The sequence below is a fragment of the Schistocerca serialis genome, unplaced genomic scaffold, assembly GCF_023864345.2.
Source record: "Schistocerca serialis cubense isolate TAMUIC-IGC-003099 unplaced genomic scaffold, iqSchSeri2.2 HiC_scaffold_897, whole genome shotgun sequence".
Taxonomy (NCBI): Eukaryota; Metazoa; Arthropoda; class Insecta; order Orthoptera; family Acrididae; genus Schistocerca; species Schistocerca serialis.
The window spans coordinates 2,151,549-2,177,389 of record NW_026048515.1 but is presented as its reverse complement, the minus strand read 5'-3'; the positions used below and the strand labels follow the sequence as shown (position 1 = coordinate 2,177,389).

At 41.2% G+C, this 25,841-nt stretch overlaps 1 protein-coding gene across 1 annotated transcript in view; it reads right to left on the bottom strand.

The window, feature by feature from the left end:
- Positions 1-361: 361 nt before the first annotated feature.
- The window catches only part of LOC126452529 (malonate--CoA ligase ACSF3, mitochondrial-like), a 105,420-nt gene continuing 79,940 nt past the window's right edge, over positions 362-25,841 (bottom strand). Inside the window, exons 10-11 of the mRNA XM_050091086.1 lie at positions 17,553-17,771; positions 362-4,153 (exon numbers count right to left, since the gene is read on the bottom strand). Coding sequence (XP_049947043.1) covers positions 17,553-17,771 — 219 coding nt within the window. The 3' untranslated portion in view covers positions 362-4,153. The remainder of the gene's footprint in view (positions 4,154-17,552; positions 17,772-25,841) is intronic.

Sequence of the window (25,841 nt, the reverse complement as noted above, 5' to 3'; positions counted from 1 at the left end):
TTCGTCCCTCTTCCTTCCCCTCTTCCTTTCCGCCAGGAGGAGGAGCCACTGGCTCTGAAAGCTTGCACATTTCCTTAACTTTTATACATATTTTCTCCTGTTGCTGCTTAGTGAGTAGATTTTATTATCTGCCCAATTATATGGTATCTCGCTAATTTAAATGTTTCTATCAAGATCACAGTGAATTGTGCCTCCTGTAGGTAAGTCACGACCAACTTTTCATTTCTCTTTAATTATAAAAAACTTTTCAAATCAGTTCTTCAATTTTTATACAGTTACTAACAACATCTTCTCAAGAATCTAAACACAGCAGGTTTTACACACACAGTGATACAACCCTGGAAATAAGTGACACATGTAGTAAAACTTTGAACAGGTGCCAGTTTATTTCTAAAAACATACAGTACATTTCAATTTTATTCCATTCAACATCAAATCAAAATTCTGTCAAATTTACTGCAGATTTTGATTACCAACATCTGAATTAGTGTCTTTTTTATGCATAAAATATAATAGAACTTTCATACTGAATTACCAAATGGATTTTCAAGCAACATTCAGAAATCATATTTTTATTATATAAAATAAAGTCTCAGTAAAGGTGAATCAAGAAATATGAATAATTATCTATAACTCATGTCACATGAAGTCAGTACTGGAGGGAACTAAAGCCATAGTTGCCTTCTGGATTCAGTCAACTGCCATAAGTTCATAGGCAGCAATACTTCAGCAACTATGAATTGTGTGTACACACGGCCCATAAGGCTGAACAATCATTAATGTTTGCTAAGGCATACCCATTTCCTTTGGCAACACTATTACGAGCAACTCTGTACATAGCTGCTAGGATAAATGTAGGGCAGAAGTATTAGCATCTATTCCGATCATTCCTTTTCCCCCTGTTACTTAACATATCACAGCACAGAACAAGCCAGAACAAAATATCAAACTAGCATGCTTATGTAAACACATTGGTTCGCACTTGAATTGCAACTTGTTGCACCTCAGTTGTCCAGTCTTGACAACAATCAATTTCTCTTTTTGCCATTGCAAAAAGAAATTGACCAATTCAGTATCTAAGAGGCCCGATTTGTTTTAGTGTACTCAATATAATATACATCTACAATTCCATAAAATGAGAGGATATAGACTTTGTAGATGAACTATTTGCAAACAATCTGTCTCCATGGTTCCAAATGTATTTTGCTCGCAGAGGCAGGAGTTATTTTTCTTAAGTACAATTTATCTCAACAAAAATTTTAAGTCACACATAGAAATTATGACCATATTCCACAGGAAATAAATTTTTGTGGCGATTTAATTCAGTTGGTTGTTATCACTCTGAGTGACATTTAAACTTAACAATTATGTATGACTATTGCACAGAATGCATCAAACATACCTGTTGGTAAATTATTTTGACCAATTTGTTAATTCCACTCTTAGAGGCTGTGTGTACACATTACTCGCATACAAACAAATAAATGCATACTCTTCTCTGTGGCAGGATATTACAATACTGCTTTTACAATATTGAAATAAAATGTGTTGATAGATAAAGGGTGTACTAAAAAGAAAATATGTTTTAGTCTATAATGACAAATTATTTATTTATTTTGCCTGCTGGCAACCCATTTCAGTACACAGTACCATCCTCAGGCCAGCCCCTGACACGCAGTCATCATGCTCGCTTTCCAATTAGGTGTGTCAAATAAGTAACTGACACACCCACTTGGGAAGTGAATGTGACGACTGCGTCTTAGAGGATGGCCTGAGAATGGCACTGTGAATCAAAACTGTTAGTCACTAGGCAAAATAAATAAATTGTGCCTTTAGACTAAAACATACATTTTTCAGTATTGTATTGGTCACTGTTTCACTGACAATGTGATTCAACTAGCTTCAACATAGGAAAGTTCAACATTTTTTTTTTAATTTTTATTTTTTAATGACGAATGGTTCAGACAAATTTCTCAGAAACACCTGGGGAATAAGAAGAAATGTATTAAAAATATTGGAACAATACAAACAATGTGTCAGACATGTAGGATCCAGAATGTGACATGACATGCAGGAACCAAGAATACAGACACTCATCACTTGAGGAGTTACATACACTGTTTTGAATAATGCTCCTTATCATTTTTGTAAAAAAGAAATCTTTTATGGGGGGAGGGGGACAAGCCCTACTCAAGAGTTAGTTTTCAGCCTAAAAGTTCCTGCAATATAGATAAAATTACTTTTAAGGTTCTGATATATTTGATGGAAGCTTCTGGATGTTAAGATGCCATAATGTATATAAACAAGAATTTTCAAAGGTGCTCGACATCTACAAAGGAAACTCTCATTCTAATTTAAAGCACCAAAAAACAGCAAATGAGAAGTACCTTTCAAGTTCTGAGAAAAGTCATGGGAAGACATAGATGTCATGGAGACAACTTGATAGAAGAGACATATAAGAAACTGCACACAAACAAATTACTCTAACCAGAATGGAATGTTGACTTATAATATTCTTATTAGCGCTTTACACTGGGAAAAGTCAACAAGAATCCACTCTCACCAAAAGGACAGTTGCTTTCTCTCTGTTTTGTGTCAGAGTACTGTGCAAAAACCTATGTACACAGAGCACACCACATACGTCTTTGTAAGACATTTGAAGCTCATAATTTAAAATCCAATGTAAGTTGTGATATGAATGAAAAGAGAACACACATAGAAAAACTGTCTGCTACATTGGAGCATTTTTCAAAAGTGCAATGTTTATTTTGGCAGAATAAGTTAACATAAATGATTTTTAACACAATAAAATATGTAAAGCACATTAAAATGGGCAGCAGAGGGATGTAAATAATAGATAATTGGATAATTAACAATTAATAAACACACCTTTAAGGTGAAGTACCAAGTGTTAGACTGTTCCACAAAAATGTGTGTGTGTGTTTTTCGTCCTACACATGTTCCTCTTTACATCTCATATGTGTTTGTCCCACACATTTCTCTCTACTTTAAAAAACTTTCATCTTATAGGTATGTTTTAGTCTGCTCTCTAAAACATAATTTATATCCCACTAATGGCTTCCATTTATCATAACTAAAGCACTAATATTAATAGTAGTGAACTGGAACAAATGAATACCACCTATAGTAAGTAATAATATCCCCCACATACTGTATTACTTGCACTAATATGACCAACAATTAATGAAAGTTGAAGAAAAAAGTAGAAAGAAAAGAAAAAGGAAGTTTAACATTGGGGAAAAAATGCTACATTAGGACATTAGCCACACCACAAAACATACACAATGATGTTCCATAAAAATCACTATGAAACAACGTTTCCTTCAGGCTTACGTATTCACATCTCACATCCAATGCTTACATATTTTCAGTCTTTAAAATATGGAATTATAAATAAACATTAGAAAGTTGTTAAAGCAATCTCAAAGTAACAACAACCTACTTTTCTACTTTAATCTCTACTTTCCCTGAGCAGTATTAATTTATGTTAAATTCCTTCAGTACAGCAAAATTTTGCATCTTGTTAAAGTTATGTGCAGCATAGCTTCATTGGTCTTGTACATCACTGATACTTTGGCCCTAGCAAACTGCATAAAAACATACGATTAATCAGTTACCAACAAAACTTTTCAAATTTCACCATAAACAAGACTTTTTGGCATACCAGAAAGCACATGTACGAATAAATAAATTTGCAAAATGACAGTATCATAACCTCTAATTTTTTGATTACAACCTATCTGTACCTGTGTAACAATGGTGTAATTTGAATTTCTCAACAAACTGGCATTATGGTTTGAATTTCTCAACAAACTGGCATTATGGTCTATATAAGATTTGTATGTCTTCCAACAGCTCATAAAAATAATTTTCTGAAAGGCACACCAATATGATGAAATGCATCTTTAGTAAACTTTTAATTCCATGTGTTTTAGTCACTATCATATATAAGCTTCCTTCAAAATATTTCAATTTTCTTACTTCAAAGGTTTTATTTAAAGACTACTGTACACTTTTTTATTATTCCCAAAAACACTTTTTTGCTAATTTGTAATTCCTATGTACTTCTTCAGCATTTCAGTCTTCTGTGTGCATTGTTTCAGCAGACATTATTTTTTACTGTCATATATTCCTGTAAACAGAAAAAAATTAGCAAAATTCTGCATTCCACAGCATACAAATTAATTTTATGTTCACCATATATCAATACAATATATGCTCACTTAAAATTAAAAATCTATGAAACTGCAGAGAGATACTGCAATTTTGAAATAGTTATTTTAGGTATTTGTATAAAAGTTACCAGTGATACATACATAAGTTTCCATTTTTTTACTCATAAAATCCTAACATGCCCTATCAGGCTTTCCTCTAGGTACGAAGTCTTTTCTTATATATGGCACCCTAGTATTGGTTTATTTCCTACTCTACTTGTCCATTCCAATTATATCTAGATTCTTCTCTTCTCTTTATATATAAAATCAAAGATGAGGTGACTTACCGAACGAAAGCACTGGCAGGTCGATAGACACACAAACAAACACAAACATACACACAAAATTCAAGCTTTCGCAACAAACTGTTGCCTCATCAGGAAAGAGGGAAGGAGAGGGGAAGACGAAAGGAAGTGGGTTTTAAGGGAGAGGGTAAGGAGTCATTCCAATCCCGGGAGCGGAAAGACTTACCTTAGGGGGAAAAAAGGACAGGTATACACTCGCACACACGCACATATCCATCCACACATACAGACACAAGCAGACATATTTAAAGAGAAAAAAGAACTCTTTAAATATGTCTGCTTGTGTCTGTATGTGTGGATGGATATGTGCGTGTGTGCGAGTGTATACCTGTCCTTTTTTCCCCCCTAAGGTAAGTCTTTCCGCTCCCGGGATTGGAATGACTCCTTACCCTCTCCCTTAAAACCCACTTCCTTTCGTCTTCCCCTCTCCTTCCCTCTTTCCTGATGAGGCAACAGTTTGTTGCGAAAGCTAGAATTTTGTGTGTATGTTTGTGTTTGTTTGTGTGTCTATCGACCTGCCAGCGCTTTCGTTCGGTAAGTCACCTCATCTTTGATTTTATATATAATTTTTCCCACGTGGAATGTTTCCTTCTATTATATTCTTCTCTTCTCTGTTACACACCTGTACATTTGTAGAGCAGAAATTTCTAAGACCTACATCCATAACTGACACACACAACTTTTTTCTGTTGACGGTGGCTTTCTTTTTTAAAGGCCAAAATGCTGTTTTGATTGACCTTTCTTTGGCCTACGTATGTAACTTTCTTTTAAACCTCTCAAGCCACCAGAAATTAGTTGATGATGTAACTATTCAGCTACTTCACTTAATCAGACATCTCAACTGGACGAAGACTGCCAGAGAAAAGTGAGAATACTGGTTAAGGCAGTGCAAAGTTGTAAGTGGTCACTACAGTTCATATCCACATAATAATACAGTGCGTTCAAGTCATCTTTTTATTCTATACTTTCTAATGAAGGTGGTTGTTATAACTAGGTCAATTTGTAGAAACTATGCAGTAACAAACTGAAGCTAAGAGGTAAGTTGAAATGGTGCAATAGAATAAGCATCAATTATAGTAAGCTGAGGATCCTTGTTTGTGTATCAGTCTGGCATACAATTTTAATAAGAGATCGGTGTGTGATGAACTAATGAGCAAAACATTACATTCAAATATCTCAAAGTGACACCTGGTACCATGAAAAAATTGCCAGGTCTTATTGGAACCTAAATCTTTTGATGCTGTGTCATATTCAGATATCACTCCCTATTTCTACCATGACACACTCTCTCCCACTCTTTTTCTAAGATACATTTTTTTCAAACAATGGAAACTCCAGGTACAAATATCAACAATGTACGTAAAGACCGATTGCTACTTATCATAAACATTACACGTGAAGTTGTAGACAGGACAAGTTGACAGAACACTTGGACTTAAAGCTTTTGGACACAGCCTGCATCAGAAAAAGAGAAACACGCACCATTCATCGACATAAGCAAGCACACCTCGCACACACAACTGCCAACTCTAGCAGCTCAGGCCAGAATGCACCTATCATGTGGGATGGAAGCAGCAATCTACAGGGGGCGGAGAAAGCAAAGGGATAGCAGTGTACAGGTGGGGGAGGAAGGAGCGTTGTCCAGGAGAGTTTGCACAGACCAGAATGCCAGAAGGTGCAGTGTCAGGAGGTTGTGGGCCAAGATGGGGAAAGCAGCGAGAAGAAGGAGAGGAGTGGGAAAAGATGGGCAGGTGCATTGGTTAAGTGCAGCAAATAAAGAGGGTGGGAGATGAGAATGGGGAGGAGGTGATAGGGCAGACAGGGTGGAAACTGTCAGGTGGAGGGTATGGGGACAGTATGCTTATATGCAGTGACAAGAACTCCCATGCCCAGTATGCTGAGGATGTCACCAAGACTTTCACAGACAGATACTATCCCCCAGACCTAGTCCCCAAACAGATCTCCTATGCCATTTCCCCACTGCCAATCCTCCCACCACTCCCAAGAAACAGCCACAAAGAAGTGCTCCCTTTGCCAACCAGTACCACCCCAGAGTGGAACAACTGAACCACAACCTTCGCCAGGGCGTTGATTACCTATCATCTTGCCCTAAAATGAGGGACATCCTACCTGAAATGCTTCCCAACCCTCCTAAAGTGGTATTCCATCAACTACCCAATTTCCACAACATCCTAGTCCATTCCTATGCCACTACCACTCCCAACCCCTTGCCACAAGGAGAATATAATTGTGAAAGACCCACATGCAAGACCTGTCCAAATCACACACCCAGCACTTCCTAGTCCAGTTCTGTCCAGGTTTATCCTATCCCATCAGGGGAAGGGCCACCTGTGAAAGCAGCCACATCATTTACCAGCTCTGTTGCAAGCACTGCACAGCATTTTACACTGGCATGATTACCAACCAGCTGTATACAAGTCTGACAGGCCATCATCAAACTGCAGCCAAGAGCAAAGTAATCTGTGGCACAACATACAGCTGAATATAAGTTTGATTTCAACATTTGCTTCGCTACCTGTGCCATCTGGATCCTCCTCTTCACCACCAGCTTTTCTGAACTGTGCAGATGGGAATAATCCTTACAACACATTCTCCATTCCTGTATCTCTTCACCACCACCTTTTCTGAACTGTGAAGATGGGAATAATCCTTACAACACATTCTCCATTCCTGTATCCTTACAACACATTCCCCACTCTCATAATTATCCTGGCCTCAACCAATGATAACACACTGTCCCACATTCTCCACCCAACAGTTTACACCCCCTCTGGCCTATCACCACCTCTATCTTCTCCTATCCTCTTTGTTTTCTGCCCTCTGCCAATGCACCTGCCCACCTTTTCCCACTCCTCTCTTTTTCGTTCCATTTTCCCCACCTCCCTGGCTCACAACTTCCTTACAGTGTGTTTGTCGGCATTCTAGTCCTTGCACACTCCGCCAGACAGTGCTCCTTCCCCCCCCCCCCCCCCCTCCCCGTCCGTACACTACTATCCCTTCTCCTTCCCTATCTCTCCAAATTGCTGTTTCCATCCCACATGATAGGTGCGTTCTGGCCTGAGCTGCCAGAGTTGGCAGTCATGTGTGCGTGAGGTGTGATTACTTGTGTGGATGAATGGTGTGTGTTTCTCTTTTTCTGATGAAGGCTGTGCCTGAAAGCTTTATGTATAAGTGACTTAATTGCGCCTGTCTGCAACTTACCCTTTAATCTTTATGGTAAGCAGCAATCTATCTTTTCCTACAATGATGATACACTTTTTTTCTTTTTTATCCTGTTGCTAGACAATTCCTCCTCCTTTTATAATAGCTTTCAATTTATGATTCAACTTGTTATCTCTTTTTCTTATATTTAGCAGTCTTTTGGCAAAAGATTAGTTTCATCTTTCTACATTACCAAATCTCACTTTATAATTTTTTTCCAAATTTATAATAACTACTCCACTTTTTTTACTTCGTTTATTTATTTCATAAACAATTACTTTCTTTCTCATGTGTTTTGTTTAATGTTGTGCTTCTTTCTTACATAACGAGATAAAGTAGTCCTTCATAACACTGCTTTCTTTTCTTCTAACTTCCAAGTGATTACAACAACTTCTCATGACTTCTTTATATTGTCCTCTAGTGTTAAATTTCTCTTCTACTAAGTGAATCTTGCTTCTTTTTTCTACTAAGATAACCTTTCTTCTTTTTTCTCCACATCAAGAAAATGATTAAAATCTGTAGAAGACAATATTTCATGAGAACAAAATCTGTGTCTTCAAATGCAGTAGTACATTAATACAACATGTTGCTGAGATGAGCCTCGTTTGTGAAATGATATCCACAAAATAGGTTTTGTCTATGGATACTAACAAAACAGTGATGCTAGACTCTGGACTATGGAGGTAGCAGAGTACTGTTCTACTTAAGACGAATTTGAATGATCACTTCTTTCCAATTATTGGTCAAATGACATACAGAACAACTCAGGAACGAAGTGCTCACCCTGGAACCATTCAACTCCTGGTAGGGTAGCCTAAGACGTTGCTTTGAGAAGTATATTAATAAGACAAGACACTGAGATGGGTCAATGTGACATCGTGATATTCTGCGAATCATAAAGACAAAACTACCTATGATGTTCAAGAGAAGTTGATCCATGTATTCATGGAAAACTTAGAGGAATTTATGTTGGTTCTCGGATCCACAGATCTAACACCTAAGGATACTAAGGCTAGGGCAGGTAAATCAGTAAATTAACTGGCTGTTGCTATCACTGGCAACAGTCGCAGGCATAACACACTGGGAGGCTAGCATGTGGCCCGACACGAGCATAAACAGAATGCTTAGTGTGAGCAATGTAACAATGGTTACAACAACAAAAAATAGTTGTCCAGCAAACAACTAACAGGAAAACTGGACATGACCACTTCTAGCTCCGACATGTCAGTTGTGGCCTGGAGTAGGAGTCTGTGATGGATGGATTAGTTTTCTTTATTATAACAATGGTGCAAACATTATGCAGGAGCTATACACTGATAACAACAACAGTAGTACTGACTGTTCGACCAGTTGGTTAGTTGATTTGGGGGAGAGGATCAAATAGTAAAGTCATCAGTCTCATTGGATAAGGGAAGAATGGGGAAGGAAGTCTGTTGTGCCCTTTCAAAGGAACCATCCTGGCATTTTCCTGAAGTGATTTAGGGAAATAACAGAAAACCTCTATCAGAATGGCTGGACGCGGGTTGGAACCGTCGCCCTCCTGAACGCGAGTTCAGTGTATTTGACCAATCTGCAACCAACATGTGGATAACGAATTTAACTGTTCCAATAACATCAGACACAGGCTAGGCTGTGTATGTGATGTCTGCCAACTTACACAAAAGAATCTGTGGACAAATAACAGTTCCATCTTTACCAATGAGATATCTTCTGGGAGCAGTTAGTACCAGAACTAAGAATCTGAAAGTACAGACCAACCTCAATGTTATGCTAGGTAATGCAACAGTAGGATGCACATTCCTATTGGTGGACAGTCTTACTATATACTACATTATCAGCACCAAGTTCCTTACATAAAAGAATGGAAAGCTCAACTTCCCTTTAGGAAAGTACTATTTATGTTAGATAGCATTCAGATTTTAGAGAATTTACTTAACGATGCCCATTGGAAACACTGCCAGGATATCAGGGTAAAGTGGATCAGTAATGAGACACACAAAATACATAGATAACAGCTTGAAGCTACTGCCGTTCCTTGCACAAAAGAGCAGACTGAATCAAAAGTTACACAGTCAATCTCTTTAACTGGAAACCAGTGCTCTTAGCTGTTGGAGATGTTACTTAGGTACACGTATGTGTTTGAGGAGAAGTCTGGAGCAATCCCTCTATCAGCACTGCCTAAATGTCGTGCCAAACAAAGCATTCTGACACAGTTTATATTCCGTTCCATGGTCGAAAAGATGTGCTGTACACAGAGATTAAGAAAGTGCTTGAACTGTACACAACAGAACCCTAAGACAGTCCATACTTAGCTTGCTTCTTGCGACAGGGAGACCTGGTGGACATGTTAGATTAGATGCAAGAGTTATTAATCTGGTTATTGTGCCTGATATTGATTATTGTGAGACCAAATAACATAGATGAGTTCCATGCGGTAGCTGTACATTGTTTATACATGCAGAGAAAGAGACCAATTTAACACATTGCTTTTTTGTCTTTATGTGAATTCATGTGCATTCATAGCAGCAATTGACTCTGCCCTAGAACCTGAGATCCTAGACTAGGTGACAGTTTGTGGATGATTTGCTAATAGCAACACAAATGCAATCAGATCAAATTGCTCAGACAGCGAAAATGTTAAATTCTAGCAGGCTAGAGTAACTATCAACCTGCAGAAATGAAAGTTCAGACAGGAGCAAATTAAGTTTCTGGATTATCTAATTACATCCAATAGTATATTGTCTGACAGTGCAAAACTAGGTGCAACAGCCTCACCCCTCATACAAGGAAGCAATTGAAAGGCTTCATTGGTCTCGGATCATACTACCATTAGCTAAATTCAGAAAACTTTTAAACTTATTGAGAAAAAAAGTACAGTGGCATTGGTCATATGATTGCCAAATGGCATTTGAAAACATCGAACAAGCATCTGTTAGCTCCAAGACACACAGACATGTAAGTTGTTTCTTTTTTTATTATTGTTGACTGATGCTTTATGTGCCACTTGTGGGCTTGTCTCTTCCAAGTCAGGGGTGTACATAGAGTTCCTACATTCTGTATTACCGCTTTCATGGATCAGATCCTATCTATCTGTGAGACTGAATAATCAACCACTAATATATCTAAAAACAAAGATGATGTGACTTACCGAACGAAAGCGCTGGCAGGTCGATAGACACACAAACAAACACAAACATACACACAAAATTCTAGCTTTCGCAACCAACGGTTGCCTTGTCAGGAAAGAGGGAAGGAGAGGGAAAGACGAAAGGATTTGGGTTTTAAGGGAGAGGGTAAGGAGTCATTCCAATCCCGGGAGCGGAAAGACTTACCTTAGGGGGAAAAAAGGACGGGTATACACTCGCACACACACACATATCCATCCACACATATACAGACACAAGCAGACTGTTTATTTTTGTGTTTGTGTGTCTATCGACATGCCAGCGCTTTCGTTTGGTAAGTCACATCATCTTTGTTTTTAGATATATTTTTTCCCACGTGGAATGTTTCCTTCTATTATAATCAACCACTAAGTTAGAGACGCTCGCAGTTATGTGATTATTTAGAAAGCTCCATGATTACCTAGCTGTAGCCCAAACAAAAGTTTACTGAGATCACCAGGCACTATGCTTCCTACTAAATTGCAAATTATTGCATGCATGCCTAACTAGATGGTCTCTAATACTCCAGGAGTATAGTAAGGACAATATAATGGCCAATGCCGGGGCCTTAATGTTTGCATGAAAACTACAATATGCAGAAGCAGTCTTCATATTTTAGGGTATTACTAATGATGGATGAAGTTCATAGGAAATATTACTTAGATTTATGCAGAAATATGGCAAGGCTAAAAAATGCAGATCCCAGTGGGACCATGTAAAACAATAACTGCTGTAAAACCAGAATTAAATACTTACCAAGCATTATACAATAAAAAATGTAGTTTTACTCTACTGACATAATCCAGAATCCGATCAGTGGTGCGTTTGCATCCCTACAGATTGAGGAGGAGGAAAAAAAAAAACTGATCTGGTATACTCACTGTGTGTGGGAACACTTTGATGATATAAAATGTGCCAGCAAAATCGGGACTGATTGTCATTTTCTGTACATGCATAGGAAAATGCAAAAATTACTGAGAACCTGCACATTTGCCAAAAGACAAAACCATCGAAAAGGTGCTGTCAACCGTTGCAGACAGTACCAATGGATGTCTTGTGACCTAATTCCCAGAGCATGTTCATATGCTAAGTACCTTTTTTTAAAATTTGTTAACAAAATATCTAAGACTGTATTCCACAGAAAATGTTACAAGTTCGCATATAACAAAGAAGCTAGTGGACAATTATATCCCAAAAGTAGGAAAGCCACTTGCTTTGCTCCCTGATAGTGTCACACATTTCACTAGCTATTGTACACCAAAGTACAATGCAGAAGCAAACCTTGTTGAACAGATGTTCAGGGAGTTAAATAATTTCTTAAGGGTGTACTGTCATAACAAGCAAATGATGTGGATCAATTATGTGAATCATTTCAAGAGATTACGACTAACCTTCAACAAACATCAGCAATTTGTGCTCGAATCAAGTTAATGCTCAGGAAGGAAGAGAAAAATGTATGGGTAAATTTACTCACACAGATTCCAAGGAATGCAGGTGCGTGTGTGTGTGTGTGTGTGTGTGTGTGTGTGTGTGTGTGTGTGTGTGTGTGTGTGTGTGTGTTTTTCTTTTCCCCCCACAACTACAATGGTCATTAGCACCCAGACTAAGTTATAATTGCACCACGAGGCACAAGGTTAAAACAGCAACTAAAAGGGACAACACTATAAAAGACATATTGACAGGCGTAGGATTAAAAAACAGCATAATCAAATGTCCTTAGACAGGTTTGTCAAGTGGATAAAACGAAGAATGCGAGCAGCTGCTCCTGCGTCATCCGCTAAAATGGCATCCAGAGTACATGGCAGGCCAAGATCAACGAGCAGTGTATCAAAATTCGGACAGGACGTTAAAATGTGGTGTACTGTCAGCAATTGCCCACATGGGCAGAACAGCACTGGCGGAGCTGTCAGCAGATGGCGATGGCTGAACCGGCAGTGTTCAATTCGTAACCGGGCCAAAACGACCTCCTCCTGCCGAGAAGGGCGTGAAGAGGTCATCCAAGCCGTGGGAAGAGGTTTCAAGGCCCGAAGCTTGTTGTCCGTAAGTACAGCCCAATCGACATGCCACAGCGATAAAATGCGCTAACAAATGACCCTTCTACAATCTGATGAAGGGACACAACAAAAAGCTGTCCGAGGCTGGAGGACCGCAGCCTTGGCCACGGCATCTGCAGCTTCGTTCCCAGGGATACCGACATGGCCAGGAACCCACATAAAGGTAACCGGAAAACCGTCGCCTGCCAGCTGCTGAAGAGAGCGTTGATCCGGTGCACAAAAGGGTGAACCGGATACAGATCACTGAGGCTCTGGATGGTGCTCAGGGAATCAGAGCAGATGACATAAGCAGAATGTCAGTGGTGGCAGATGTAAAGAACAGCCTGGTAGAGGGCAAATAGCTCAGCTGTGAAGACCGAACAGTGGCCATGGAGCCGGTATTTGAAACTGTGTGTCCCGACAATAAAAGAACACCCGACACCGTCAGTAGTCTTAGAGCCATTTGTATAAATGATGATCTTATTGATGAACTTCGAACGAAGTTCGACAAACCGCGAGCGGTATACCGAAGCTGAGGTAACCTCCTTTGGGAGCGAGCTGAGGTCAAGGTGAACGCGAACCTGAGCCTGGAGCCAAGGTGGCGTTTGGCTCTCGCCCACTTGAAAGGTTGCAGGGAGTGAAAAATCAAGGTGCTGAAGGAGGCGACGAAAGCGAACTCCAGGGAGTAGCAGGGCAGAGACATACAACCTGTATTGACGGTCGGGGGAGTCGTCAAAAAAGGAACGATAACACGGGTGGTCGGGCATTGACAATAGCCAACAGGCATACCGACAAAGCAGTATATCGCGCCGGTAGGTTAGTGGCAATTCACCTCCTTCAGCATGAAGACTCTCGACAGGACTAGTATAGAACACACTGATCGCAAGACGTAAACCCCGATGTTGTATAGGGTTGAGGCGGCGTAAGATGGACGGCCATGCAGAGGAGTATACGAAGCTCCCATAATCCAGCTTTAAGCGGACTATCGACCGATATAGGAGAAGTAGATGCAGGGGTGTGACAAACACTAACTACCTTGACAGACAGAGCTAGTTAGAGAGAAAAGTATTCTGACATGATATTATCTAGAATACAAACAATTGCTGCTGGTGAGAGAGTACGCTTTCTTCACAGTTAAGAAACTAAAACCATATTTGTGAGGATGTACAGCAAAATATTACTTATGTTCCCTTGCATAAATATTAGTAGTTTATGTTTTTCTGTGGGTACTGTAAGTAACAATGTATCACTTTATTAAAGCTGACGTGAAAAACAGGGTACTTAGGACCCATGAATGATGACTGCCAACTACTAACGTACATTTAGTTAATGCAGTTTGGAAAATGAAACACAAGTGCTGAGTTTTTATGGATGGGCATGTTGACTGAATGGTAAGGGAGATGGGGCTGCTGTCCAAGAGGTGACTCTGGCGGCGGCTCATGTTTGGCCACACTTCCTGTTCTAGTGGTTTCTCTGGGCACCGGATAACCGCCTTTGAATTGGGCCAGTCTTCACAGAAGAAGACATCCATGACAGAGTCATTGAAGAACATGCAAAAAAAACTTCCACGCATGCACACTATGAACGTGCTAGACACTGCGCTCAACCAAACTGAAAATCAACAATCACAACTTGGCAGACTGTATTGTTGGTACTGTAGCTGCGAGAGAATGGGTTCTGCCATTCAAAAATATTTGCTGTGAAACAATGTAATTAATGCACTACAAAGAAATGCAATGGCTGCGCTTGTGTATGTTTGGACAAATTTTTGGAGACATGTTAAGCTGACACTTTCTGCTAAAAAACAATGAGTGAAATATGTCAGTAGTAGTGTCACAATGTTTGTATCAGAGACTACCGTCTTCTGAATCCTCCTTGATGACAGTTGCAGTTAGATGAAGCATTTTGTAAACTGTGAATTACCTAGAGCTAAAGTACTATTATCTGATAATGATGAACCACTGGATCTTACGTATCCATAGTTATTTAAACTGACACAACTCTATACATTGTAGCTGTGTGACTAGTGAAGTGTCTGAGGCAGGATAACAAGCAGTTTCACAATATGGAGTAATAACAGCTGAGTAGCTTCTGTACTCAAAGAGTGATGTTTTGAGTATTTGTTAGCTGTAGAGGTGGATAATATTTTGATTAGAAGCTAAGTTTTGGCTACAAAAGCACAAGGGACCATATAAGAATAAGGATATCATAGCTCAGATGAAGCAGACGCAACCTACTAGTACAGGGAGGTTATTAGTGTTAGTCAGGGCAAAGCGATGATGAAGAACAATTTGTATAAGGTATATGTAGCACTTTCAGAATATATATTGTATTATTAAGACTCAGTGTAGAATAAGAAACAACTTATGATTTTGCTGTTGTAAGGGGGTTTGAGAAAGTAAAAGTATAATGAACACTGACACGATTACTCAATTATAGGAGGCAGCAGATGTAATGGTAGGGCATTATTTTATAATTTTGAAATGGACAGGTAGAACATCTGTACTACTGATATTTTAAAATAACTGAGTAATTGTTCTCAGTGACATGCAGGATTTGTTAAAAGAAATTAGTTAGGTACTGAATACTATTCTGCATTTTGTTTGTGTGTTTTGAATGTTCGTAGTGGTTCAAGGATGTTGCGCGGCGACGTGAAACTTCCACCCAACGTGCTTACGTCACTGGAATTATATGTCTTTAAGTCTGTTGCATCGACTGCTGTGCCATGGAGTTCCTCCTGTGGGAACTTCTGTGGTATTGGGCTTTCCATGAATGAAGAGCTTCTCTGGGATGAATGGGATCTCTGAAGAAGCAAGGGTGGTCATTGATCAGTTTTTGAGTAGCAAGCATATAATCAGACTATTATAAAGGCTAGGTTAAATCTCACTATCTGTTTAATAAATGTCTTGTTTGTGAGAAATGCATTTTTTTGTAATTATTCCAAGAGTAACTGATTATTATGAGGGAACATAGACTTCAGAGCAAGGTTCCAATCGACGGATTTCAATCTCACAGTCACAGCCTTCTGAATAAATCAAGAAAGGAAAATCTAGTTGTTGGTTTATTTCTTGCTGGTTATACGGATTACAGCATCCATGGAAGAACTGGAGAACTGCACTCCCGCTTGTACGTTGTACGTGGAATACTGATTTTCTTCTTTATCTCTTCCTGTATGATATACGGCAGGGAAAGATGTGATATATCTACCACTTTGGTAATTGCCAGAGCTATTTTGTTCTTACCCTTAAAAAGTAGTCTGCATAATTCTGTGGATTCACAAAACAGTTAAATAAATGGTAATAAAACCATTTTCCACTAAACGTATGCAGTGAAACAACAAAACAAAACAATGTCAGGCATTCCTTCAAGTTTTCTGTCTAACACACTATGTTTGACAAATACATCAATCAGCACCACAAACAATCAGGTATTTGGCAAACAGAGTAAAATTTGTGATCGTGTATGGGGGCCTTAATATACGATGTACGTCATGCGATCTGCCATCACAGTCACAGAGTGTATGAGGGGTGGAAAGTGTAGCTTGTTCACTGACGTGTCAAAGTTATCAATTTTACAATTTTGAAAAAAGTTGTGTCAAAGTTATCAATTTTACAATTTTGAAAAAAGTCAATCTGTCATTTCAAAACGTAAGTGGTGAAAGTGCAAAGTGTGGCTGTGGTCACAGAAAGTGTAAACTGTTGGCAGAACATTACACTGCCATGACTGATGCATTATCAGCCCAGAGACATTTTCAACGTCAATGAAACTGGCGTCTTCTATCATTTACTTCCTGCAATATCATATTCCGTTAACGGAAGAGTATGTTAAGGAGGTACAAAAAGTAAAGAAATAGTGATGGAAGCAAAAAACTGCCTCCACAAATAATATAAAAACTTAAAAGTCCCAGCTGTTTGGGGGGGGGGGGGGGGGGGGGCACATGCTAATTCGAGTATACAGCAGTGCCTGGACAATGTCAGAAATCTTTATGCGATTTTTCTCAAGCATTTAGCTCCCAAGAAGGATGGGAATTTGTACTTATTACTGACGGAGCCCCATAAATCCCTAGGAAACAATTTCTGAGGAATACAAAAGTCAAGATTGTACCTCCACACAACAAAAAACATCTGCAGCCTCTGGATCTGGACATAACACACATTGTATAGAGTAGCAGTTGTGCAGAAGCCAAACACATTTGAATGATGCTTCAGGGTCACTCCTTAAATGTACTCTGACAAAACCCCTATTCAAGAAAAACCCCTGTTTAAGGTTGTCTCTAACATAAAAAAGGGAATAAGAATCTTATTAAAAATGAATTGTAATGAGGACTGAAAGTTTACTCTACCTCTGGCATATTTTTACAGGAATCCACTGTCAACAGACTAAGGGCGACTTGTCAACTTTGAAACCTTTGTCAGAACTAAAGATATTTTCACAATCCTGGCTGTGAATGTTGCCACACTCAGGTTTGAATTATTAATTACTACTTGGCGATACACACAACAAATTTTCCTTCTGTTGACACTAAATTTAGTGTTAGTGTATGTGGAAGATAGACAAAACCTGCTTTATAATTAATTAAAGTACAGTTCTTACCTATTTAGCAGCCGCTGCTGTTCCAGTACTTTTGGAAGGAAACAGCTGCTTGATAAGATCTTTCTTATTGACCTTGCCCATGGCATTGCGTGGCAGCTGTTCTATCACTTTTAATTGGGTAGGAATAGCATAAGGTGCCATATGTCCTTTTGCCCACTCACGTAGCTCTGCTAATGTTGGTACAGTCTTATTTTCTTCTGGGACCACTACAGCAACAACCTGTAACAAATGTAATAATACCCGAGTTATGTGGATAATATTTGAAATTTTGAAACAGCTGAATGATAAACTATTAGAATTACAGTAGAAATATCCGCTCAATACAATGCTTTCCAATTATCAATGATTTCATGTTACAACATTTCCTGCATCTTTCGTTTTCTTTAATGTTATCACAAACTTTGATATCGATTTTAAACATATTTCTGCAAGGAGGGCACTGTATTCCTGCTAAAAGTCAGCTTTGGGACAAAGCAGAAAAAGCACACTATGTGTGTTATTGATCACGTAATGTAGCATTAGCATGTTAACAAAGATCTTCATTGTCAGAGTGTTGGGTCACGGCTGCATGTATTGTGGGTGCGTGGTGTTTGGAAGGGTGGGAAAGTATGCCGAGTCACTGCCTTAATGATAATCGGGATCTGACGGTAATGACTCTAGTAGCAACCTTCCTTCTGCTCATTCTGTTGTATTACAATAGCTTCAATTTAATTTCACAGTCATTTATATAAACAAACATAACTTTTGAGGATGGCCATCTCTATAATGGCTTTCATGACTTCTTGTTTTTTCTGCATGAAATACACTAATATGTACTAGGCGTGCAGTCTTAGTTTGGTATGACATGTCAGATGTAAACATTCCTCCTCAAGATGCTCTGTAACACGATGGCAATATCCGCACTCTTTCTCACTCAAGACATTCCTAAACCAAATGACTTCCTTGTTGGCAACAAACTGTAGATTTCATGTCTACGGTTCTCTGTTTATGAAGACAGTCAACTTTAGTGTTTTAACCAATATTGTGTTACAAGTTTTGCTTACCTACCAAGCGGTGGCAGGAGAACACACATATTAAAGGTATTACAGTTTGCAACCTTCTGGAGCAAGTGGCTTCTTCTTCTGGCACAAGGATTGAAGTGGAAGGAAGAGGAGTGAAGGAAAAGGACTGGTGAGGTATAAAAAAGGGGTAGAGTTTGTAAAAGTCACCCAGAAGCCCGGATCAGGGGAGACTTACCAGATGGGATATTATCAAAAATTGATTATTTTCACTCATAAGTTTTATCTGCCATAATTATGATTATCAATAGCAAGTCTCATATTAGAACATGAATATCTTTTTAATTTGGTTTCATGAAAGAGAAGAGCTAATTGCTGGTAGAAGGTGCGGGCTTTCAAAAATAAAAATAAAAATGATGGTGTGGCCATCAGCTACGTACCCTCAGACTCAGAGTTGAAATATTAAAAGTTTTGGCTGGTTTCACTGTCTAGGAGCTGGGATATGAAACTGCCGCATTACAAGCCAAATATGCTGAGTCTTCAGTAAACAACATGAACACACACATGAATCGAATGGTCGAAGGTTCCTATCACTCGGTAATTGCGAATTTTGAATGTAACACAGAAATTTATAAATGAAAGATTGTAATTAAATAAAATCTGCAGGTACTATTTTAAATACTTTAAATGATGAGCTCGATAGTAGGAGTACTTTTAAGAATGCCGTTTATTACTGCAAAACACTTATTGGTGTCGATGGTCCAGCAACTACATAAAATATACGTTGAACAACAGGGAAACAATAGATTCCTACTTCACGTAATTAATTATGAACAACAACACAGCTCGCGAGATATTCACTTCCTAACGCATACTACGTCTTCACTGCAGAAGCCATGGAAATCTCTCAAGTGCACAAGTCGGCACTACGAAATATTTCTATCTCCCGCAAACTGCTGCACTCTCCAAGTATTTCCTGTGACCTCCCGTCACTCCTCCACATCCAGCACTCCTCATGTCCAGTGCAACCTGATGCTCCTCCCCCACTTCCATACAGTCTCCCCATTAACGAGTGCTGTGATTGGCTAGAGCGCTCCCACCATTTCTCCACTAAATACGTATACAAATCAAATAAACATATATCAAAGGAACAGAAACAAAAGCAGGCCAGTAGCCTAATGTCTCTGTGCATTCTAAAACACAGTAAATATTCGAACAATTTCTTCATGAATAGTATATACCAGATATAAACAAAGACATGGACGAATAAATATATTTGTAAGCATACTGCTACTGTTTTTTCGTGTAACTGTGGAGTACTTATGGCCTGATGTGATTAATAGTAATCTGCCACTTTGACCTCCAATAACTCATGTACTATGCAACTTGCATAGGTTTACACTTTCTAAAGAGATGTCAATCGACAAAATCAGATGAACCGTTTAGATTTTGGAAATTCGTTGCTGGGTGTTACTTGTATAATTTACAGCCAGATACTAAACTTTAAACTAATAAAGATATTGAAAATCTGATTACACCATCAGAATCATTGTGCAAATAATGGTAATATACATGTTTCTTTTTAAGGTATCATGATTGCTCTGGCTCTTACTAATTTCTACATGAGCTGTGAAATGTCTGCCATTATGGTTTCACAAAGTCCGCCATCTTTGGCACTTCCGGCATACAAATCTCCTTCATCAACACAAAGCACAGTCCTCGACACAGCGTCAACATGGAATCCCCAGCCACGCGGTCGGCCTGGACCATGCGCTGGGGCTACCCCTCTTGCTCTGGCTAACTTTCAGCTGGTGTGACTCAAGCAACGAAGAGCTTTGAGATGGTGCCAGCATGTTTGTTTAAGCTGCCGAATATGAGGGAGCCAAGTCAACCGGGTACCAAAAAGCAAGCCCAAAAACTAATGTGTCTCCACCACGGCAAGAGGTTCGCCATCAAGAGAAAGCCATGGCTCAGGGTGAACAGTGCAACGCCAGCAGAAATGTATAACGCAGGTCTTGGCGGCTGAGAACTGGAAGCCGTGCGCGATGGCCCAAGACTGCGCTCTGTAGCCACCATTCAGCAACCGCAATGGCAGGGGAGCTATAGTACAGGCAAAAGTCTTCAGTATACAAAGAAGCCAATATGGACGGTCCCAGAGCTGCAGCTAGCCTATTGATAGCAACTAAAAAGAGACAGACACTCAAGACAGAGCCTTGTGGGACCCCATACTCCTGGACTTGGGAGGAACAATGGGAGGAACCAACTTGCACGCGGAAGGAATGAAGGGACGGAAAATTCTGAATAAAAATCAGGAGCAGGCCCCTAACACCCCACCCATGAAGCATGGCGAGGATGTGATGTCACCATGTTGTATCTTACACCTTCCGCATGTCAAAAAAGACGGCAACCAGATGCTGATGGCAGGCAAATGCCGTTCGGATGGCAGACTCCAGGCAGACCACATTATCGGTAGCAGAGCGGCCCTTATGGAACCCATCCTGAGACGGAGCCAGAAGGCCCCGAGACTCAAGTAGCCAACTCAACCTCTGGCTCACTGTGCGGTCGAGCAACTTCCAGGGAACATTGGTGAAGCTAATGGGGCAGTAGCTGTCCACTTACAGTGGGTTGTTGCCAGGTTTCAACATGGGGATGACAATGCTTTCCCAGCACTGGGATGGGAACTCACCCTCAACCCAGATCGGTTGAAAAGGTCGAGGAGGTGTCGCTGGCAGTCCACCAAGAGTTGTTTGAACATCTGATAGTGGATGTGATCTGGCCTGGGAGCCATATCAGGGCAAGCGGCTTGGGCACTTTGGAATTCCCACTCACTGAATGGAGCATTGTACGATTCGAGGTGGCGCATATGGATTGAAAGGCTCCGATGTTCCAACTGCTCTATCAGGGAGTGGAAGGCCAGTGGGTAATTCATAGAGGTGGAACTCTCAGCATTATGCTCTGCTAAGAGTTCTGCAATCATGTCGGATTCAGTACAGACTGCTCCATTCAGGGAAAGCCCAGGCACGCTGATGGGTGTCTGATACCCATAGAGTCGCCTAATCTTGCTCCAAACCTGTGATGGAGAGGTATGGATGCCAACAGTGGAGACATACCATTCCCAGCACTCCTGCTTCCATTGGCAAATAAGGCGTCGGGCTCGGATCCGCTTAAAGGTAATGAGGTGTTCCACTGACGGGTGCCACTTATAATGTTGGAGGACCCGCCTGCAATCTCTAATTGCCTGAGCAATCTCCGGTGACCACCACGGCACATTCCTCTGCCAAGGGGACCCGGAAGAACAGGAATTGCAGATTCCGCTGCAGAAACGATTCCGGTGGTGATCGTTTAAACCACCATATCAATGGCGTCATGAGAAAGAGGCTCAATAATGGCAATGGAGGTGAACGAGTCCCAGTCAGCCTTATTCAAATCCCATCTGGGGAGGCGCCCAGGTGAGTGACGTTACGGCAGTGACAGAAAGATCAGAAAGTGGTCACTACCGCACAAGTTGTCATGAATGCTCCATTGGACAGATGGTAGAAGGCTAGGGCTGCAGACCGAAAGGTCGATGGCTGAGTACGTGCCATGCGCCACACTGAAATGTGTGGGGGCATCATTATTTAAGAGGGAAAGATTGAGCTGTGCCAAGACTTGCTCAACAACAGTGCCTCAGCCTGTTGCCACCAATACACCTCACAAAGGGTTATGGGCATTAAAGTTGCCCAGTAATAGAAAAGGGGGTGGCAGTTGGGCTATCAGTGCAGCCAATACATGCTGCGGGGCATTACCATCCAGTGGAAGGTAGATACTGCAGACAGTAACAGCCTGAGGCGTCCACACCCGAACAGCGACAACCCCTAAAGGTGTTTGAAGAGGTACACACTTGCTGTAAAGAGAGTCAAGGATGTAGGCGCAGACTCCGCCAGATATCCTCGCATAAGCTGCCCAATTCTTATAACCACCCCGATGGCCACGGAGGGCGGGGGTTCGCATCGCCGGAACCTGGAGAGCAATACAGAAGGAAGGGTGAAGGCTGATAAGTTGGCGGAGCTCAGCAAGGTGGTGGAAAAAACTGCTACAGTTCCACTGGAGAATGACATTGTCCGCGGCCGAAAAAGGCGTGAAGGGACCGAGGAGGCAGATTGCGCCACTGGGTCACCTGCTGCCACCGACTGAGTACCTGTGGGAGCGACATCCATCGTGTCTGAGGGTCCAGCGAGATTTAGGTCCACAGCAGACACCAAAATCTCCACCTCATACTCAAACGCAGAGCTTGTAGGTAGCGGTGGTGTGGGTCCCACCACAATTTCCTCGTTCTTAGGGGTCTTCGGTTTCAATTTCTCGCGCTGTTCCTTAGGGTGCTCTAACTGGGAGGGCTTCTTTGATTCAGTCTCCAGGACAGAGGAGAACCGCAAAGCTCTACGACCAGCTGCCTGTGGCTTCTTCAGCGATGGTTGGAGGGGTGCTGCTCCCAAGATAGGTGGTGCAGGAGCAAGGGGGCAGGTGTATTCTTACGGCTCTGAGAGCTGACTGGAATTGGGGCAATGGATGGGGCAGTAACAGTAGTGACAGTGGAAGCGTAAGATGTTGTCATGCGCATATTTTCCTTTCCTTCTATAGAATCCTACAGTCCGGCGAGCAAGGGGAATGGTGCTCTCAGCAACTGACACAGATGGGAGGCGGGGAAAATGGAGTATTGAGATGGGATGGACGACCACAATCTCGACATACGAGGCTGGAAGCACAGTGGGAAGACATATGGCCGAACTTCCGACACTTAAAGCACCGCATCGGGGGAGGGATATACGACTTGACATCACAGCGGTAAACCATCACCTTCACCTTCTCGATTAATGTGTCACCCTCGAAGGCCAAGATGAAGGCACCAATGGCAACCTGATTATCCCTCGGACCCTGGTGGATGCACCAGACTAAATGGACACCTCATCGCTCTAAGTTGGCACGCAGCTCGTCATCAGACTGTAAAAGAAGATCCCTGTAAAAGATAATACCCTGGACCATATTTAAGCTTTTATGGGGTGTGATAGTAACAGAAGCATCTTCCAGCTTGTCACAAGGGAGTAACATCTGTGACTCAGCACAGGATGCTATTTTTATCAAGACTGATCCAGACCGCATTTTGGACAAGCCCTCCACCTCCCCAAACTTGTCCTCTAAATGCTCTACAAAGAACGGAGGCTTCATAGACACAAAGGATTCCCCATCAGCTCTCTTACATACTAGGTACCGAGGCGAATAAGCTTTGCTGCCATCCTTAGCCTTTCGTTCCTTCCATGGCGTGGCCAGGGAGGGAAACAATTTGGGGTCATAAATGTTTGCATTAAATTGAGCCCTGGAACCCTTAGAGACTGCTGGCAGCTGGCCACCAGCAAGAGATGTGCCATGCTTCATTGCATGTTGTCCGCCCTGATGCCACTCACTCTGACCAAGGGACCTCCCCACAGGCGCCACCCAGCTGCAGCAAGGGCCACCCAGCTGCAGCAAGGGCCACCTGGCAGGATGGTCATTGCCGGGAGTCCTGATGCCCCAGGGAGATAGGCATCTACTCCTTGGCATACGTGGGGAGTTAATGGCACAGGCATCAGCAGAGCGATCCCTGTGTTGTCAGGGGCCTACACCCAACAGGGTACACGGCGGCTCAACCACAATGGACTGGCTACCGTGCTGGATATCAGGTGCAAAGAAGTCCATGGTTGTCGTCGGCGCAGAAAGCGAAACTGCATAGTGCATGGCAGAAACTGCACACTGGAATGTATCCTCGCCCAAGAGATGGAGAGTGAGCGGGACAGCAATGCGACGATGAGAGAGTGGGCTAAAGATCTCCATGCACAATGGACACGACGCACCATGTAAGCCCTTCCCCAATTGGCTCGCTCTTTGGGAAATTTGGAAATACGGAAGTCAAACCCTACAGGGGACAATCACATAAAAGCCGAAACGTGGGAGACTCCTTTAAGTCGCCTCTTACAACACTCCTTTTAGACGTCTCTTACAACAGGCAGGAATACTGCAGGCCTATTCTTACCCCCGGACCCGCAGGGAGGGAAACTCATTGGAGACACATTAACTTAATAATTTGAACTTACTGCTGGAAACAACGATATTCATATTATATTACTGGTGAAATGTAATTGACCTTCTGTTTGCAATTAATAATAATACTCATTTCATGTGAGTATATTCACAATATTCTACAATCTATTCATTGCACCTCACATGAACCACACTTATTTAGAAATTTGAGAAGCAACCTAAAGGCAAATTTGACAGAAGTGAAAACATTATATTCTTACTAGTCAATATGTTAGTCACTATTCATTGCTGTAATCATAATTAAGAATGTATATACAACTAGGGCTGTGGTTACTGCATGATCTGTATGGAGGAGAGGTCTACCGTTTGCATGGCAACTATCAACCAGCTCCATATGGCCATTGTGTACTTTATCAGTAGTACAAGAGAAACACAGTCTTCTATTAAAACTTCCTTTTTTTAACTGTGTATTTCAGCCTTAAGTCACGCATAATTCTTCTAATACTCATAGTTAGAAATACCGGTGCACCTACATACCAGCCGACAAAATTTCTGAAACGCATTCTCAGCAAATATGTGGGGAAGCGTGAACACCATAACCGTAACTCTGTTGACTATGAGTACCATCTCAGTCAACTGTGACTCTGGGAAATAGATATTATGGTCAGTTTTGATGTAGTCTCCCTCTTTACAAGAATCCCACTTTCTGACTCCTCGGGAAAGTTCAACAATTACTTCATAGACCATTTAAGCATGTTTGATGGAAATTTTCTGTTTGATGGAAAATATTATGAACAAACTGAAGGTTTGGCAATGGCTAGCCTGTTCTCACCGGTTCTCTATACGTGGAACACTTTGAAGCAAAGGCACTAGGGGTTGGGTTGTTTGGGGGAAGAGACCAAACAGCGAGGTCATCAGTCTCATTGGATTAGGGAAGGACAGGGAAGGAAGTCGGCCGTGCCCCTTCAAAGGAACAATCCCGGCATTTGCCTGGAGCGATTCAGGGAAATCACGGAAAACTGAATTCAGGATGACCGGACGCGGGACTGAACCGTCCTCCTCCTGAATGCGAGTCCAGTGTGCTAACCAAAGGCACTAGAATCTGCTGATACCAGAGTGTTTCTATCACTACTTGGATGACCCATCTGTAGTGTGGTCACATGGAGCAGAAAAATTTGAAGAGTCCTGAAATGTTTAAAGACTAGTCATCGTAACATAAAATTCATGATGTAACTCTAAA